This window comes from Oncorhynchus mykiss, chromosome 1 (assembly GCF_013265735.2).
Source record: "Oncorhynchus mykiss isolate Arlee chromosome 1, USDA_OmykA_1.1, whole genome shotgun sequence".
In the NCBI taxonomy this organism is placed as follows: domain Eukaryota; kingdom Metazoa; phylum Chordata; class Actinopteri; order Salmoniformes; family Salmonidae; genus Oncorhynchus; species Oncorhynchus mykiss.
In genome coordinates, this window is record NC_048565.1 from 14,469,465 (window position 1) to 14,488,875 (window position 19,411).

A 19,411-nucleotide genomic window follows, 5' to 3' on the forward strand; every position below is an offset into this window, starting at 1 on the left:
TTTATAAACCCAGTGCAATATGTCTTCTTTATAAACCCAGTACAATATGTCTTCTTTATAAACCCAGTACAATATGTCTTCTTTATAAACCCAGTACAATGTGCCTTCTTTATAAACCCAGTGCAATGTCTTCTTTATAAACCCAGTACAATGTCTTCTTTATAAACCCAGTGCAATGTCTTCTTTATAAACCCAGTACAATATGTCCTCTTTATAAACCCAGTGCAATGTCTTCTTTATAAACCCAGTGCAAAGTCTTCTTTATAAACCCAGTGCAATGTCTTCTTTATAAACCCAGTACAATGTCTTCTTTATAAACCCAGTGCAATATGTCTTCTTTATAAACCCAGTACAATATGTCTTCTTTATAAACCCAGTACAATATGTCTTCTTTATGAACCCAGTACAATATGTCTTCTTTATAAACCCAGTGCAATATGTCTTCTTTATAAACCCAGTGCAATATGTCCTCTTTATAAACCCAGTACAATATGTCCTCTTTATAAACCTACAGTAAGTAGTACAATATGCATATTTTTACTCCATTCCATGCAGGAAATATACAACATTGGCCTCATGACACAAGGCAATAACAGAGCAACTTGTCACAAACCAGTGTTTTCATCCCAACCACCACCTATTGTGTGACTGTACCCTTGAGAGCCTCTTGACGACTCCAGTCACTGTATAACTATGGCACACAGGAAAACCCACCCATACTCTCTCTTTCTGTCTCTCTCATCTCTCTCTATCTCCTATCAGGCTCTCATCTCGCTTTATCTCCTGTCCCTTTCTCTAAATTACATTTCAATTTAAGGGGCTTTATTGGCATGAGAAACATATGTTTACATTGCCAAAGCAAGTGAAGTAGATAATAAACAAAAGTGAAAAACTTTTTTTACAGTAAACATTACACTCGAAAAAATTCCCAAAGACATTTCAAATGTCTTATGTGTAAATAGTTAAAGTACAAAAGGGAAAATAAATGAACATAAATATGGGTTATATTTACAAAGGTGTTTGTTCTTTACTGGTTGCACTTTTCTTGTGGCAACAGGTCACAAATCTTTCTGCTGTGATGGCACACTGTGTTATTTCACCCAGTAGATATGAGAGTTTATCAATGAGTTTGTTTTCAAATTCTTTGTGGGTCTGTGTAGTCTGAGGGAAATATGTGTCTCTAATATTGTCATACATTGGGCAGGAAATTAGGAAGTGCAGCTCAGTTTCCACCTCCACCTTGTGGGCGTGTGCACAAAGCCTGTCTTTTCTATGCTCACAGAGTCTGTAGTTTGGGCCAGTCACAGTGGTCAGGTATTCTGCCACTGTGTACTCTCTGTTTACGGTCAGTCACAGTGGTCAGGTATTCTGCCACTTTGTACTCTCTGTTTACGGCCAAATAGCATTCTAGTTTGCTCTGTTTTTTTATTAATTACTTGACACATTGTAAAAAAATATATTTTTGTTTTCTCATTATTTGAATTGGTGAATTATGTTGCTGTCCTGGGGCTCTGTAGGGTCTGTTTGTGTTTGTGAACAGAGCCCAAGTACCAGCTTGCTTAAGGGACTCTTCTCCAGGTTCATCTCTCTGTAGGTGATGGCTTTGTTATGGAAGGTTTGGGAATCGCTTCCTTTTAGGTGGTTGTAGAATTTAACGGCTCTCTTCTGGATTTTGATCATTAGCGTGTACCGACCTAATTCTGCTCTGCATGCATTATTTGGTGTTTTACATTGTATACTGAGGATATTTTTGCAGAATTCTACATGCAGAGTCTCAATTTGGTGTTTGTTCCATTTTGTGAATTCTTGGTTGGTGAGCGGACCCCAGACCTCACAACCATAAAGGGCAATGGGTTCTATAACTGATTCAAGTATTTTTAGCCAGATCCTAATTGGTATGTTCGTTTTGATGGCATAAAGGCCCTTCTTGCCTTGTCTCTCAGAATGTTAACGGCTTTGTGGAAGTTACTTGTGTCGTGTCTTTGGCTATGCCGGATTAAGTAATATGACATGCTATTCTATAAAATCCTTTCTCTGTAATTAATATTACCTGATTGAGCTTATCATGTAAATATAATTAACTAGAAAGTCGGGGCACCACAAAATAATATTTATAGAGCAGTTATCTTCCGAATAAACTCTTAAAGACCTATTAATATTTTACATCAATAGCAGTCAATATTAATTGTCACCTTATTTCAGTCTCATCTGAAAGTTGTAAATTCTTGGTTATCTTCACGAACCCTGGCTAACAAGTTGAATCAGCAATACAAAATTGGGTTTAAATATTTATTTACTAAATACCTAATTAATCAAACAGAATTACATATACACAGAATGAATCATACCTTGATTACAAATGATGTCATAAAGGAAAACGTCCCTAGCGGACAGAACAGATATGACAGCCGGTTACACAAAGAAAAGGGGAGTTGGGTTTGAGTGAAAGAGCGGGAAGACTGAAGAACAAATCGAGAAGCGATGTCTCTATCGTAAATACAGGATCTTATGCATTCTAAATTACCGCCCATTTGGAAAAGGAAAATCCAAGGAATATTTACTCTGAGCTGCGCTTCAATAGGTTGGTTGTAGATGCTGGTCTTATTGGCCAACAGATCTTCCTGTCCTCGGAAGAAAGTATCTGGTGGTAAATTGGCTTTCAAGGCTTTATATAGGAAGGGAGAGGAGGGCGTGTTTCATAGTTTATAACCAATGTCTCTTCACGTGGGCGGGCCACTGAGTCAGGCCTAATTCACTCATGAAAACCCAATTCTCACATCTTAGAAGCTAAAATCACATTTCATCCCCTCACAAATAATTTCATATTCAAACACTTAAATTGCACAACAATTCCATGTGAATCTGATAACTATAATGTGTAGACTTTCCGCTGTACCGTTTATGTCATCCATCATTGATGAGAATGTCTCAGATGACAACCGAACTGACATCATATTCATTAAGTACCAACGCATATGTTGAACTGGTTGGATTACCAAAATATGGTTCATTTCCCCCCACCTTCTGATGTTCCCAGAATCTCTATGTTAACCAAGGGATTTTCAATAGTCACATCAGTAGGGTAGAGAGAGGAAAAAAGGGGGGAGAGGTATTTATGACTGTCATAAACCTACCCCCAGGCCAGCATCATGACACCTGTGGCGCTGATGTTTAGACCGAGGTATGTATAGTTTTTATGTGTGCTCTAGAGCAATGGTGTCTAGATGGAATTTGTATTTGTGGTCCTGGCAACTGGACATTTTTTGGCACATCATTATCTTTGTCTTACTGAGATTTACTGTCAGGGCCCAGGTCTGACAGAATCTGTGCAGACTATCTAGGTGCTGCTGTAGGCCCTGATTTGTTGGGGACAGAAGCTCCAGATCTTCAGCAAATGGAGAATTGACGAAAGATTCTAGTAGGGTGAGGCCAGATGTTGCAGACTGTTCTAGTGCCCTCGCCAATTCATTGATATATATGTTGAAGAGGGTGGGGCTTAAGCTGCATCCCTGTCTCACCCCACAGCCCTGTAGAAATAATGTTTAACCGCATACTTGTTTGTGAATATGGATTTTATAATGTTGTATGTTTTTCCCCCAACACCACTTTCCATCAATTTGTATACAGACCCTCATGCCAAATTGAGTCAAAAGCTTTTTTGAAATCAACAAAGCATGAGAAGACTTGGCCTTTGTTTTGGTTTGTTTATTTGTCTATTAAGGTGTGCAGGGTGAATATGTGGTCTGTTGTACGATAATTTGGTAAAAAGCCCATTTGACATCTGCTTACTACATTGTTTTCACTGAGGAAATGTATGAGTCTGTTAATGATAATGCAGAGGATTTTCCCAAGTTTGCTGTTGACGCATATCCCACGGTAGTTATTGGGGTCAAATTTGTGTCCACTTTTGTGGATTGGGGTGATCAGTCCTTGGTTCCAAATATTGGGGAATATGCCAGTGCTGAGGATGATGTTAAAGAGTTTAAGTACAGCCAATTGGAATTGTGGTCTGTATATTTGATAATTTCATTAAGGATACCATCAACACCACAGGCCTTTTTGGGTTGGAGGGTTTGTATTTTGTCCTGTAGTTCATTCAATGTAATTGGAGAATCCAGTGGGTTCTGGTAGTCTTTAATAGTTGATTCTAAGATTTGTATTTGATCCTGTATATGTTTTTGCTCTTCTTTGTTATAGGGCCAAAAAGTATGGATAAACCACTTCTTCAATCACCTCCATTTTGGATAGATAACTCTTTGTGCTGTTTGTGTAGTGTTTTCCAATGTTCCCAGAAGTCGTTGGAGTCTATGCTTTCTTCAGTTACATTGAGCTGTTTTCTGACATGCTGTTCCTTCTTTTTCCGTAGTGTATTTCTGTGTTGTTTGAGTGATTCACCATAGTGAAGGCCTAGGCTCAGGTTTTCAAGGTCTCTGTTTTTGCTTGGATGGGTTGCTGAATTTCTTTCTTATGTTTTTGCATTCTTCATCAAACCATTTGTCATTGTTAATTTTCTTAGGTTGTCTGCTTGAAATTCTTAGCTTTGATAGGGAAGCTTAGAGGTCAAATATACTGTACAAGTTGATACCTTCACTATTACAGTGAAATGCTTTTTCCAGAAAGTTGTCTAAAAGGGATTGAATTTGTTTTGTTTGGTTTCCACACTACTTTTCTTCCATCTATAGCATTTCTTAATATTACTCAGCTCCTTTGGCTTTGATGCCTCATGATTTGAGAATTGCTCTGTTCAAGTAGACTGTGATTTTGCTGTGATCTGATAGGGGTGTCAGTGGGCTTACTTAATGCTCTGAGAGCCTCTGGATTGAGGTCAGTGATAAAGCAATCTACAGTACTACTGCCAAGAGATGCGCGCTATAGGTGTACCTACCGTAGAAGTTCCCTCGAAGCCTACCATTGACTATGTACATACCCAGCGTGCGACAGAGCTGCAGGATTTGTGACCTGTTTTTGTTGCTTATGTTTGTAGTAGTTTGTATTATTATTATTAATTTTTTTAAACCTTTATTTAACTAGGCAAGTCAGTTAAGAACAAATTCTTAGTTACAATGACAGCCTACCCCGGCCAAATTCGGACAACGCTGGGCCAATTGTGCACTGCCCTATGGGACTCCCAATCACGGCTGGTTGTGATAGTCTGGTTGTGCATATGGGGGAGGGAATGCTGTCACCTCCAGGTAGGTGTTTGTACCCCTGTGTGCTGAGTGTGTCAGGTTCTTGTTCAGTTCTGGCATTTAGATCACCACAGACTAGTTCATGTCCCTGGGCCTGGAAATGATTGATTTCCCCTTCCAGAATGGAAAAGCTGTCTTCATTAAATTATAGGGATCCTAGTGGGGGGATATAGGTAGCACACAGGAGGACATTTTTCTCTGTTAAGATTATTTCCTTTAGAATTTCTAGCCAAATGTAAAATGTTCCTGTTTTGATTAATTTAATGGAGTGAGTTAGGTCTGCTCTATACCAAATTAGCATACCCCCTGAGTCCCTTCCCTGTGTCACAGCTGGTAGTTTGGTGGATGGGACTACCAGCTCTCCCTCTCTCTCTCTCCTGCACTTGCCCTTTCTTTTTTACTCATCTCCCTCTGTCTTCCTTCTTTCTCAGCCAGTGAATTCCTATCTTCCTCTCTTCTGTCTCTGCTCTTGCTCTTCCTTCCCCTTCTGTCTTCTTCAAACAATGAGCTCCCATTTACCCCCCTCTCCCTCCCTCTCTCATTCAATTTAAGAGCTTTATTGGCATGGGAAACATATGTTAACATTGCCAAAGCAAGTGAAGTAGATAAAATACAAAAGTGAAATAAACAATAAAATTGAACAGTAAACATTACACTCACAGAAGTTCCAAAAGAATAAAGACATTACAAATGTCATACTATGTGTATATATACAGTGTTGTAACGATGTGCAAATGGTTCAAGTACAAGAGAGAAAATAAATTAACATAAATATGGGTTGTATTTACAATGGTGTTTGTTCTTCACTGGCTGCCCTGTTCTTGTGGCAACAGGTCACAAATATTGCTGCTGTGATGGCACACTGGTATTTCACCCTCTCGTCTGTGAGCTTTTATCTCTGGTGGAATCAGCCAGTGAGCTGACCCCCCCCCCCCCCCCCCTCTCTCTCGTAGGGGCCTCTGGTGGCTGGATCCATTAACAAAGCCCCGCCCCTCTGTGGCTTGTTTTGCCCCAGACAAACCTGTAAACCACATCCTAGCAGCAGGTGCCATGGCAACGCCAAGGGCTGAGCCACCCTAGGATACAATTTCCTTAGGCACAGATCTGGCTGGCATAGAGAGCCTTGACTAAATGTGTTGTCATGTTTTGAAGTGTTAAAAAACACTGGTGTTATCTTGGTAGTTCTGACTTTCGGCTTTTTGAAGAGGTTTCTTCATGAAACTTGTACTGCCTGTTGTTCAGCTCCTGCTGTGTTTATTGTGCTGGGGAAATGGGGGTAGAGTGGTTAGCTGGAATGTAAATCAACAGGTGAACATGATGTAAACTACTCTGCACAGAGTAGTCGGGTTTTGAGGTGTGTCTTTGGGGGATGTGTGATGTCACTGCTCTCAGGAGAGACAGGCGGCAGCCATTTTGTGCCAAGGCTAAAGGCATGTAACAGTTAATACATTTCTCTAGTAAAAGCAATAGTGAATAGTTAAGTGTACATTGATGCAGTTCTAAGAGGAGTGTTTAAACTGTTCTGTTTCTGTTCCATCAGTCGGGTGATGAAAGTGATAAGATATGCTGTGGAAACCCTAGTTTTGCCTTCAGTTAGAAGGTTGCTACATTGCCAGCTCACCGGGATCTCAGTAAACTGAGCTTTGCATTACATCCATTTGGAGAAACAGAACTGGCTGAATGTTTTAGTCCTGTTTGTCTCCCCATTGCCATCTAGTGGTTTAGAAGCTCTTTCACACTAGAAGGCAAGCTGCTGTAATTTATGGTAAGATAGATCCCACATGGCTGTGGTTGCACCTTTTAAGACAATTCCATCCAACAACAATCACTCAGCTGCCCTCCTGTCACCCCTCCAGGTTCCCACCAAGAAGCTGAAGAAGTTTGAAAAGGAGTACCAGACCCTGAGAGAGAGCCAGCTGCAGCAGGAGGACCCCATCGACCGCTACCAGGTAAGAAACAGACTACCCACAATCGTGTCTTACCCACTGCTCTTGAATCAGATTACTCTACCCCCAATATGGCAGATGACACAATATCTGACCCTTTATCAGTGGATAGGGGCCTCACTTCCCCATTGAGCCACTAAATTCCCATAGCTAGAGTTACTTAGGCGGGCCCCCTCACTGCGCTTGTATACCTCAAGAATTGGATCTCTGAAAATGGGTTGTTTGTAAATATAGATGATACTTGGGGCGGCAGATAGCCTAGTGGTTAGAGCATTGGACTAGTAACCGAAAGGGTGCTAGATCGAATCCCCAAGCTCACAAGGTAAAAAAAAAGATGTTGTTCTGCCCCTGAACAAGGCAGTTAACCCACTGTTCCTAGGCCGTCATTGAAAATAAGAATTTGTTCTTAACCATGCCAGGCCCCTCCCTCCAGTCTCTGCTCAGGTCTAGACCACATCAGGGCCCCTCCCTCTAGTCTTGTAGACTATGCCAGGCACACACACTCAGTGAAGAGAAAGGGGTAGAGCATTTTTGTAATGAGTGAAAGATATGGAAGAGGAAAGAGCTTTCCCCTCCTGACTATTGGAATTATTCATAGGGATGATTGGGAATAATGTAATCCAATACAATCCTAACCTCATCCTGTTAGTCTCAGATATCCCTGACCTTGGAGCTACAGTACGTATTCCTTCAGCTTTTCTCTGACTTTTCCAAATGGGGGGTAAAAAATGTTCTGAGCAGAGTTCTCTTCAGACAGACAACTCTCCCACCAAGTTTGAGTAGGCAGGGCTTAAAATGCTCAGGAAAAATATTCCCCTCTGAAACAGAGACGTACCCAATGCACACACAGATAGCTAGGCTAGTCAGGGAAGGATGACTGACCCCCCTGGAATGAGATGAACACATCCTCATGAATAATTATGCCACATAAATCATATACATTTTCATTATGTTATAACCTTTCTACACTAAAAGGAGGGACATATTAGATGACTGCAACCTGAAAAACGTTACTATCTTCAAGTGACTAGTAGTTAGTTACCTAGCGTTGTTCAGCCCATAGTAACTTAGACATCTGGCTAGTAGATTTACCTTGCTCGCTAGCCATTAGTAATGGGCTCGCTAATCAAATGTATGTTTTGGTTATGAGTTAGCTAGTGAGCTAGCTCTAATTTACTAATGTAAAGAAAACAGAGCATGTACAAAAATCACTTTATTTTATAGGATGATATAGCTTAATGGTGCATGAAGCAGACACGGTATGCCTTTAAGTTGAGTGGAGATGTACATGTTTTTGTCCTTTTGTTCCTTGGTACAGTGGAACAATTCTTGTTGAGCCGCTGCAGCATGATTCCGGATAGCGGACATCCTGTAAACAGTGAACGAGCATGTAGATGTCTATGGGACCGTTTCAGACTGGATCTGACATTTTGAAATATCTTTCTTATTAAAAACTGAATTTGCATATTATAACAACCCCACAACCTCCATCCTCATAATCTGCATAACTCCCTGATTTGGCTCTAACCTTCACAAACCAGGTGTGCAAACAGTGGTGCCAGTGAGTGGCTCGATTGTCTTTAGTCGGCTGTGCAGCCTCAACCCAGTATGCGCGCACAACGCCTTCGGGTATGAAATTGAAAATGTAAATTTGAGTTGGGAATATGTATTATAGAGACTTTTTGCACATTGGCAAGGTGTCACTGAGATGTTGATCCTTGGCCTACATATGCCAATGTAGAACCTAGGCTGATGTCGCGGCAACGTTTTGCCAATGAGAAAATTCTCTTTAAGACATATTTCTGATGTATTCGGTGTCCATCGAGCCATCGAGATGTGCTTCATCAGGGAAAGATGTCCTAGAAAATACTGCATTGTATGCTGGTTTTCAAGCGTTCCCTCTAATCAAAGATCAATTTACTTTAGACCTGTGGATCCAGGTGTTTGTGCAGTCAGTGCCATAAATAAATAAAGTGCCAGGGAAAAGCCAGTCTCACTCTTTCTTACCCTGTCTCAAATCAAATCAATCAAATATAACACCTTACAGTGAAATGCTTACTTCCGAGCCCCTAACCAACACTGCAGTTTCAAAAAATACAGATAAGAATAAGAGATGAAAGTAACAAGTAAAAGAGCAGCAGTAAAAAAAATATATATATATACAGTGCCTTGCGAAAGTATTCGGCCCCCTTGAACTTTGCGACCTTTTGCCACATTTCAGGCTTCAAACATAAAGATATAAAACTGTATTTTTTTGTGAAGAATCAACAACAAGTGGGACACAATCATGAAGTGGAACAACATTTATTGGATATTTCAAACTTTTTTAACAAATCAAAAACTGAAAAATTGGGCGTGCAAAATTATTCAGCCCCTTTACTTTCAGTGCAGCAAACTCTCTCCAGAAGTTCAGTGAGGATCTCTGAATGATCCAATGTTGACCTAAATGACTAATGATGATAAATACAATCCACCTGTGTGTAATCAAGTCTCCGTATAAATGCACCTGCACTGTGATAGTCTCAGAGGTCCGTTAAAAGCGTAGAGAGCATCATGAAGAACATGGAACACACCAGGCAGGTCCGAGATACTGTTGTGAAGAAGTTTAAAGCCGGATTTGGATACAAAAAGATTTCCCAAGCTTTAAACATCCCAAGGAGCACTGTGCAAGCGATAATATTGAAATGGAAGGAGTATCAGACCACTGCAAATCTACCAAGACCTGGCCGTCCCTCTAAACTTTCAGCTCATACAAGGAGAAGACAGATCAGAGATGCAGCCAAGAGGCCCATGATCACTCTGGATGAACTGCAGAGATCTACAGCTGAGGTGGGAGACTCTGTCCATAGGACAACAATCAGTCGTATATTTCACAAATCTGGCCTTTATGGAAGAGTGGCAAGAAGAAAGCCATTTCTTAAAGATATCCATAAAAAGTGTTGTTTATAGTTTGCCACAAGCCACCTGGGAGACACACCAAACATGTGGAAGAAGGTGCTCTGGTCAGATGAAACCAAAATTGAACTTTTTGCCAACAATGCAAAATGTTATGTTTGGCGTAAAAGCAACACAGCTGAACACACCATCCCCACTGTCAAACATGGTGGTGGCAGCATCATGGTTTGGGCCTGCTTTTCTTCAGCAGGGACAGGGAAGATGGTTAAAATTGATGGGAAGATGGATGGAGCCAAATACAGGACCATTCTGGAAGAAAACCTGATGGAGTCTGCAAAAGACCTGAGACTGGGACGGAGATTTGTCTTCCAACAAGACAATGATCCAAAACATAAAGCAAAATCTACAATGGAATGGTTAAAAAATAAACATATCCAGGTGTTAGAATGGCCAAGTCAAAGTCCAGACCTGAATCCAATCGAGAATCTGTGGAAAGAACTGAAAACTGCTGTTCACAAATTCACATCACTGTGGCTGTAGATGAGCTGTCACAGCATCGTCTTGAACGCTGCCTTGTTCATCTTCAATGTCTCCTACAGCAGAAGAAATGGAGAAGAGAAGATTGAGGGAGACATTAGAATGTACATGTGCTGGGGGCCATGATGCCCATGCTAAAAGGCAAGTAGGTGGGCATCGCCATGTCACCTCCAGGGACCTCAGCTGCTGTGTATGTGGGCAACTTTTGTGAAGGTGTGGTATGGTTACTATTGGCTTAGCTAGGCTGCAGGCCTATGAAGGCAGTGCACACTAGTGCGTCAACTGACTCCGACAGTTGAACTTTAGGTGAGGAAGAATGTTTTAGTCCTACCGGAGTTACTCCTTTAATCTATACTGAACAAATATGTAAACGTGCTAACATGCTAAATGTTTGTCCCATGTTTCATGAGCTGAATAAATGATCCCAGAAATGTTTTATATGCACAAAAAGCTTATTTCTCTCAAATGTGGTGCACACATTTGTTTACATCCCTGTTAATGAGCATTTCTCATTAGCCAAGATAATTCATCCACCTGACAGGTGACGTCAATAAGCTGATTAAACAGCATGATCATCATAACACCATGTGCTGGGGACAATAAAAGGCCACTCTAAAAGGTGCAGTTTTGTTACACAACACAATTCCATAGATGTCACAAGTTTTGAGGGAGCGTGCAAGTGGCATGCTGACTGCAGGTATGTCCACCAGAGCAGGTTTGGTACGTGTATGTCAGCGCATTCCAGTTCCCGCCAATATCCATCAACTTTGCACAGCCATTTAAGTGGTGTGTGTACAGCATTCCACAGGCCACAATCAACAGCCTGATCAACTCAATGCGAAGGAGATGTGTCGCGCTGCATGAGGAAAAGGGTGATCACACCAGATACTGACTACTTTTTAACCTCTTAAAAATGCTATCTGTGACCATCAGATGCATAACTGTATTGCCAGTCGTGTGAAATCCATAGATTACGGTCTAAAGATTTCTTTATGTGAGCTGTAACTCAGTAAATCTTTTAAATTGTTACATGTTACATTTATTTTTGTTTGGGGTTGTATTTTCTGGTTTGGGGTTGTTCAAGATGATTAGTGGTACCTGTAAATACCGTTTTCTATACTATTCTACGTTTTCTATACTACTCATTCACTTAATGTTTACATATCTTGCATTACTCATCTCATATGTATATACTGTATTCTATTCTACTGTATATGTATTATACTATTCTACTGTATCTTAGTCCGTTCCGCTCTGACATCGCTCGTCCATATGTATATAGTCTTAATTCATTCCTACTTAGATTTGTGTGTATTGGGTATATGTTGTGTAATTTGTTAGATATTACTGCGCTGTTGGAGCTAGAAACACAAGCATTTCACTACACCCGCAATAACATCTGCTAACCATGTGTATGTGACCAATCAAATTTTGATAGGCTATTTGTTAGTCAACTTGACTATAATTAGATCTATGCCGCTTCTGTTCTGTCATTGCATGTTGCCCTAGAAGATTAAATAAACCCTAGCTCACCAGAATAATGTAATAAATTGATAGAATGACTGCTTCAACCTAGTTGACATCTGTAAAGTTTTCATAAAGAGTTTCATCTCTGCTTGTCTTGGGCAGGGAAGACACTTAGAGACTTGGGAAAAAATGCAATATTAATATCATTTTCATACCAAGATGGTATAGCAGTCACACGTCTTTTGTCCTCGTCTTGTCGTGTCCCGTGTGTATATATATATATATATATATATATATATATATATATATATATATATATATATATATATATATATTTACATCTTTCTTCGCATATCTTTTATATTTTTTTTCCAAAAACTCAACTTCAAAACACTCTCCTGCAACTCTCCTCACCAATTTAAAATATATATATATATTATTTACCTGGCCAGAAGCTAGCCAGTTCACTTGCCAGAAGCTAGTCAGTTTACTGGCTAACGTTAGTATTCAGCTAACTACGGTTTGTGGTCATCAGCTATCCTTTAGCTCGAAAAGCTATCGCCAGTTTTGAACAACACAACTCAGACCAGAACATACCGGACCTATTTTTCTCTCCATATCCCCGGATTTCAACCGAAAGCTCTGGACATTTACACCTGGATCTTGCAGCTAGCTAGCTGCTATCCATGCGACTATTGGCTTACGTCGATCCCGGAGCAAACATCAATTGTTCTGGAGCTAGCCAGCTGAAGACTTCCATCAGTCACTCCTGGGCTACAATCACCTATCCGGACCCGTAAACACGGGCACCCTCAAAGATATCATCCTAACCAACTTGCCCTCTAAATACACCTCTGTTGTTTTCAACCAAGATCTCAGAGCGATCACTGCCTCATTGCCTGCATCCGTAATGGGTCAGCGGTCAAACAACCTCCACTCATCACTGTCAAACGCTTCTTGAAACACTTCAGCGAGCAGGCCTTTCTAATCGACCTGGCCGGGGTATCCTGGAAGGATATTAATCTCATCCCATCAGTAGAGGATGCCTGTTGGTTTTTTTTAAATGCCTTCCTCACCATATTAAATAAGCATGCCCCATTCAATACATTTTGAATCAGGAACAGATATAGCCCTTGGATCTCTACAGACCTGACTGCCCTAAACCAACACAAAAACATCCTATGGCGTTGTAGGATATGCAACTTTTCAGGGAAGCTAGAAACCAATATACACAGGCAGTTAGAAAAGCCAAGGCTAGCTTTTTCAAGAAGAAATTTGCTTCCTGCAACACAAACTCAAAAAAGTTCTGGGACACTGTAAAGTCCATGGAGAAGAAGAACACCTCCTCCCAGCTGCCCACTGCACTGAGGATAGGAAACACTGTCACCACCGATAAATCCAATATAATTGAGAATTTCAATAAGCATTTTTCTACGGCTGGCCATGCTTTCCACCTGGCTACCCTTACCCCGGTCAACAGCACTCCACCCCCCACAGCAACTCGCCCAAGCCTTCCCCATTTCTCCTTCTCCCAAATCCAGTCAGCTGATGTTATGAAAGAGCTGCAAAATCTGGACCCCTACAAATCAGCTGGGCTAGACAATCTGGACCCTTTCTTTCTAAAAAATGAATTGTTGCAACCCCTATTACTAGCCTGTTCAACCTCTCTTTCGTGTCGTCAGAGATTCCCAAAGATGGGAAAGCAGCTGCGGTCATCCCCCTCTTCAAAGGGGGGGACACTCTTGACCCAAACTGCTACAGACCTATATCTATCCTACCCTGCCTTTCTAAGGTCTTCGAAAGCCAAGTTAACAAACAGATTACTGACCATTTCGAATCCCACCATACCTTCTCCGCTATGCAATCTGGTTTCAGAGCTGGTCATGGGTGCACCTCAGCCACGCTCAAGGTCCTAAACAATATTTTAACCGCCATCGATAAGAAACAATACTGTGCAGCCGTATTCATTGACCTGGCCAAGGCTTTCAATTCTGTCAATCACAACATCCTCATCGGCAGACTCAATAGCCTTGGTTTCTCAAATGATTGCCTCGCCTGGTTCACCAACTACTTCTCTGATAGAGTTCAGTGTGTCAAATCGGGGGGCCTGTTGTCCGGGCCTCTGGCAGTCTCTATGGGGGCCACAGGGTTCAATTCTTGGACCGACTCTTTTCTCTGTATACATCAATGATGTTGCTCTTGCTGCTGGTGAGTCTCTGATCCACCTCTACGCAGACGGCACCATTCTGTAGACTTATGGCCCTTCTTTGGACACTGTGTTAACAACCCTCCAGACGAGCTTCAATGCCATACAACTCTCCTTCCGTGGCCTCCAATTGCTCTTAAATACAAGTAAAACTAAATGCATGCTATTCAACCGATGGCTGCTTGCCCCTGCCCGCCCATCTAGCATCACTACTCTGGACGGTTCTGACTTAGAATATGTGGACAACTACAAATACCTAGGTGTCTGGTTAGACTGTAAACTCTCCTTCCAGACTCACATCAAACATCTCCAATCCAAAGTTAAATCTAGAATTGGCTTCCTATTTCGCAACAAAGCAACCTTCACTCATGCTGCCAAACATACCCTCGTAAAACTGACCATCATACCGATCCTCGACTTCGGCGATGTCATTTACAAAATAGCCTCCAATACCCTACTCAATAAATTGGATGCAGTCTATCACAGTGCCATCCGTTTTGTCACCAAAGCCCCATATACTACCCACCACTTCGACCTGTACGCTCTTGTTGGCTGGCCCTCGCTTCATTCTCGTCGCCAAACCCACTGGCTCCAGGTCATCTACAAGACCCTGCTAGGTAAAGTCCCCCCTTATCTCAGCTCGCTGGTCACCATAGCAGCACCCACCTGTAGCACGCGCTCCAGCAGTTATATCTCTCTGGTCACCCCCAAAACCAATTCCTCCTTTGGCCGCCTCTCCTTCCAGTTCTCTGCTGCCAATGACTGGAACGAACTACAAAAATCTCAAACTGGAAACACTTATCTCCCTCACTAGCTTTAAGCACCAGCTGTCAGAGCAGCTCACAGATTACTGCACCTGTACATAGCCCATCTATAATTTAGCCCAAACAACTACCTCTCCCGCTACTGTATTTATTTATTTATTTTGCTCCTTTGCACCACATTATTTCGATCTCTTCTTTGCACATTCCTCCACTGCAAATCTACCATTCCAGTGTTTTACTTACTATATTCTGTTTACTTCGCCACCATGGCCTTTTTTTTGCCTTTACCTCCCTTCTCACCTCATTTGCTCACATTGTATATAGATTTATTTTTCTACTGTATTATTGACTGTATGTTTGTTTTACTCCATGTTTGTTTTACTCCATGTGTAACTCTGTGTTGTTGTATGTGTCGAACTGCTTTGCTTTGTCTTGGCCAGGTCGCAATTGTAAATGAGAACTTGTTCTCAACTTTGCCTACCTGGTTAAATAAAGGTGAAATAAATAAAAAATTCAAGTTTTCCAAATTACATCAGCTTAACCGGTTTTAAGGAAATTAAAAGCTGTAAAAATCGCCCAACATGTTTTTGATAAGATTTCATTTTGGCTTGATGCATATTTTGTTTGAAATACTATCAGCTTTAATGATGCTGATTAACATAGACAGCACCTTAACTGTGCATTCATTCTCTCAAGATGCAGAAATAAAAAAAGCATATTTCTCCACTCCAGTTGGAGTCAAAATTTATATTTGGTGTATCATTTTACTGCAAGAAATGCATAATTCTGAAGGAATTAACATTATATTAGGCTATGTGAGAGGTTATAGACCTAAAGTCCTTGTCCAAATTTCAGTTACTATTCCATTTAACCCATCTGAACAGTATCTCTGTGCACAATGGGTTGTGACTGTTAAATGTGTATAGCACCTCACAATGATCACACATAACACTGCGATCATCCTCTTTTACTACTTCACCAGACATTAGGCTACTGGCCCTCCTTCTATTCTCCATTTCGCAGTTTTCTTCTTATTAATTAAACTCAGACGTTGCCCTTTAATCCTCAGTGGATCAACGTAACTTTTTCATCCCAGGTTTTCAAAAGTATTTGTCAGTTGGCGTGTATTTGTCAGTTGGTGTGTATTTGTCAGTTGGCGAGTATTTGTCAGTTGGCGTCTATTTGTCAGTTGGCGTGTATTTGTCAGTTGGCGTGTATTTGTCAGTTGGCGTGTATTTGTCAGTTGACGTGTATTTGTTAGCTGGTGTGTATTTGTCAGTTGGTGTGTATTTGTCAGTTGGTGTGTATTTGTCAGTTGGTGTGTATTTGTCAGTTGGCGTGTATTTGTCAGTTTGCGTGTATTTGTCAGCTGATGTGTATTTGTCAGTTGCCGTGTATTTGTCAGTTGCCGTGTATTTGTCAGTTGGCGTGTATTTGTCAGCTGATGTGTGTTTGTCAGTTGGTGTGTATTTGTCAGTTGGTGTGTATTTGTCAGTTGGTGTGTATTTGTCAGTTGGCGTGTATTTGTCAGTTGGCGTGTATTTGTCAGTTGGCGTGTATTTGTCAGCTGATGTGTATTTGTCAGTTGCCGTGTATTTGTCAGTTGGCGTGTGTTTGTCAATTGGCGTGTATTTGTCAGCTGATGTGTATTTGTCAGTTGGCGTGTATTTGTCAGTTGGCGTGTATTTGTCAGTTGGCGTGTATTTGTTAGCTGGCGTGTATTTGGCATGCTACAGTTAGGCCCTAAAGCTGAGGCTACACACTAACGCCAGATACAGAGAATAAAATATAAACCTCAGTGTATCCTATAGATATCAACTGCACAGTAATTAGACATTCATGGATTTTTAATGCATCGTTTTCTCTTTATTCAACCCACCCACACTTCATCCACACAATATTTCATGACCCTAAACCCACCTGCCCTTCGGATATGACTGCGGGTAATGAGTCAACCTGCACATCACTAGTGTGTGTGTGGTTGTGTACTTTTTGGATGGAAAATGTACTTGCTACGGCTGTGATATGTGGTTGTCTCACCCAGCTATCTTAAGATGAACGGCTAAATGACTAAAATGTGAAATGCAATGTGTGTGTTGCTCACAGAGGGAGAACCGTCGGCTGCAGGAGGCCAGCATGCGTCTGGAGCAGGAAAACGATGACCTGGCCCATGAGCTGGTGACCAGTAAGATTGCCCTGCGGACCGACCTAGACCAGGCGGAAGACAAGGCAGACGTGCTGAACAAGGAGCTGCTCTGCACCAAACAGCGCCTGGTGGAGACGGAGGAGGAGAAGAGGAGGCAGGCGGAGGAGACGGCACAGGTTACACAGCTCACAGTCACACACATGCAAGTGCTTTGGGAGAAGAGAAGCCCAGGTGACTGAAGTAGCAAGTGTTTTACGATCATAGCTAATGTGTGGTTGCCATCTTGCCGTGTCTGTCCAGATTAAAGAGGTGTTCAGGAGAGAGCTGGAGAAAGCAGAGTCAGAGATCAAGAAAACTACAGCTATCATCACCGAATACAAACAGGTAGGATCCAGAGACACGTAAGAGAGGAGAACAGTGTGTGTATGGTCTACGTCACAACCTTGCCAGTAGCTGATTAGCTTTGTGTGGGTGGGGAGATCGGTGCTTCTATGATGTTTGGTTTTTAACCTGCGATATTCTCTGGAAGCAGCAGCACTATTTCATGTCCAAGATACATTTCCCCTCTGGAGAAATTCGATCCTAATCCTACGATGTCCCCTAAAATCCCATTCAATCCTAATTGAGATGCGTCTTCTGTATGTTCTGGTTTATCTGAAAGGTCACTGAACCTGTCCAGGTAATATGTAGTAGCTTAGTAAACACGCAGTCCTTCCTGTGTGTTCACAGATCTGTTCTCATCTCAGCACCAGGCTAGAGAAGCAGCAGGCTGCCACCAAGGAGGAGCTGGACATCATCAAGGTAGGACAGGATCTGTGTATGGCATCTGTCATGTCATTATTATTAGGTGGTATGAAGAAGGGTTCTAGTAGTGTTGGAATAAAAGCCCATCACTGCTGTGGCGATAAAATGTCTTTGTCCGTAATGCTAATGTGGTTATGGACTCATTGCAAAGGAAAATGGAAATATAATATATTTCAGTGTGTCTGTGTAAGTATACATCTTATTACCATCTTACTCTTACATCTTACTATATATAGTATTTATGTTGTGTATACATACTTTATCTTTTCATTACCATTACATTACATTCTGGACACACCTACTCATTCAAGGGTTGTTCTTTATTTTTTTACTGTTTTCTACATTGTAGAAGTGAAGACATCACAACTATGAAATAACACATATGGAATCATGTAGTAACCAAAGTGTTTAAAAAATCTTCAAAGTAGCCACCCTTTGCCTTGATGACAGCTTTGCACACTCTTGGCATTCTCTCAACCAGCTTCATGAGGAATGCTTTTCCAACAGTCTTGAAGGAGTTCCTACATATGCTGTGGGAACTCCTTCAAGACTGTTGGCTGCTTTTCCTTCACTCTATGGTCCAAACCATCTCAATTGGGTTGAGGTCAGGTGATTGTGTTGACCAGCTTATCTGATGCAGCACTCCATCACTCTCCTTGGTCAAATAGCTCTTACACAGCCTGTAGGTGTTTTGGGTCATTGTCCTGTTGAAAAACAAATGATTGTCTGACTAAGCTCAAACAAGATGGGATGGCATATTGCTGCAGAATGCTGTGGTAGCCATGCTGGTTAAGTGTGCCTTGAATTATAAATAAATCACAGACAGTGTCACCAGCAAAGCACCCCCACACCACCTCCATGCTTCACGGTGGGAACCACACATGCGGAGATCATTCGTTCACCAACTCTGTGTCTCACAAAGACACGGCGGTTGGAACCAAAAATCTCGAATTTGGACTCCTCAGACCAAAGGACAGGTTTCCACCGGTCTAATGTCCATTGCTCGTGTTTCATGGCCCAAGCAAGTCGTCTTCTTATTGGTGTCCTTTAGTAGTAGTTTCTTTGCAGGAATTCTACCCTGAAGGCCTGATTCACACACTCCTCTGAACAGTTGATTAACTTTCTCTTTGCTTATTTGAGCTGTTCTTGCCATAATATGGATTTGGTATTTTACCAAATAGGGCTATCTTCTGTATACCACTCCTACCTTGTCACAACACAACTGATTGGCTCAAACGCATTAAGAAGGAAGGAAAGAAATTCCACAACTTTTAACAAGGCACACCTGTTAATTGAAATGCATTTCAGGTGACTACCTCATGAAGCTGGTTGAGAAAATGCCAAGAGTATACTTTATATATAGTCTTTATGTTGTGTATACTTACACTATTTATACAAAAGTATGTGGACACCACTTGAAATTAGTGGATTCTGCTATTTCAGCCACACCTGCTGCT

At 41.4% G+C, this 19,411-nt stretch overlaps 1 protein-coding gene across 5 annotated transcripts in view; it reads left to right on the top strand.

Moving 5' to 3' along the window:
• The window catches only part of LOC110486505 (rab GTPase-activating protein 1-like), a 145,304-nt gene that overhangs the window by 118,920 nt on the left and 6,973 nt on the right, over positions 1–19,411 (top strand). For all 5 annotated transcript variants that reach the window (XM_036947517.1, XM_036947567.1, XM_036947684.1 and 2 more), the window contains 4 exons: positions 7,046–7,138; positions 17,111–17,326; positions 17,451–17,534; positions 17,880–17,951. In XM_036947517.1, the coding sequence (XP_036803412.1) occupies positions 7,046–7,138; positions 17,111–17,326; positions 17,451–17,534; positions 17,880–17,951 (465 nt within the window). The remainder of the gene's footprint in view (positions 1–7,045; positions 7,139–17,110; positions 17,327–17,450; positions 17,535–17,879; positions 17,952–19,411) is intronic.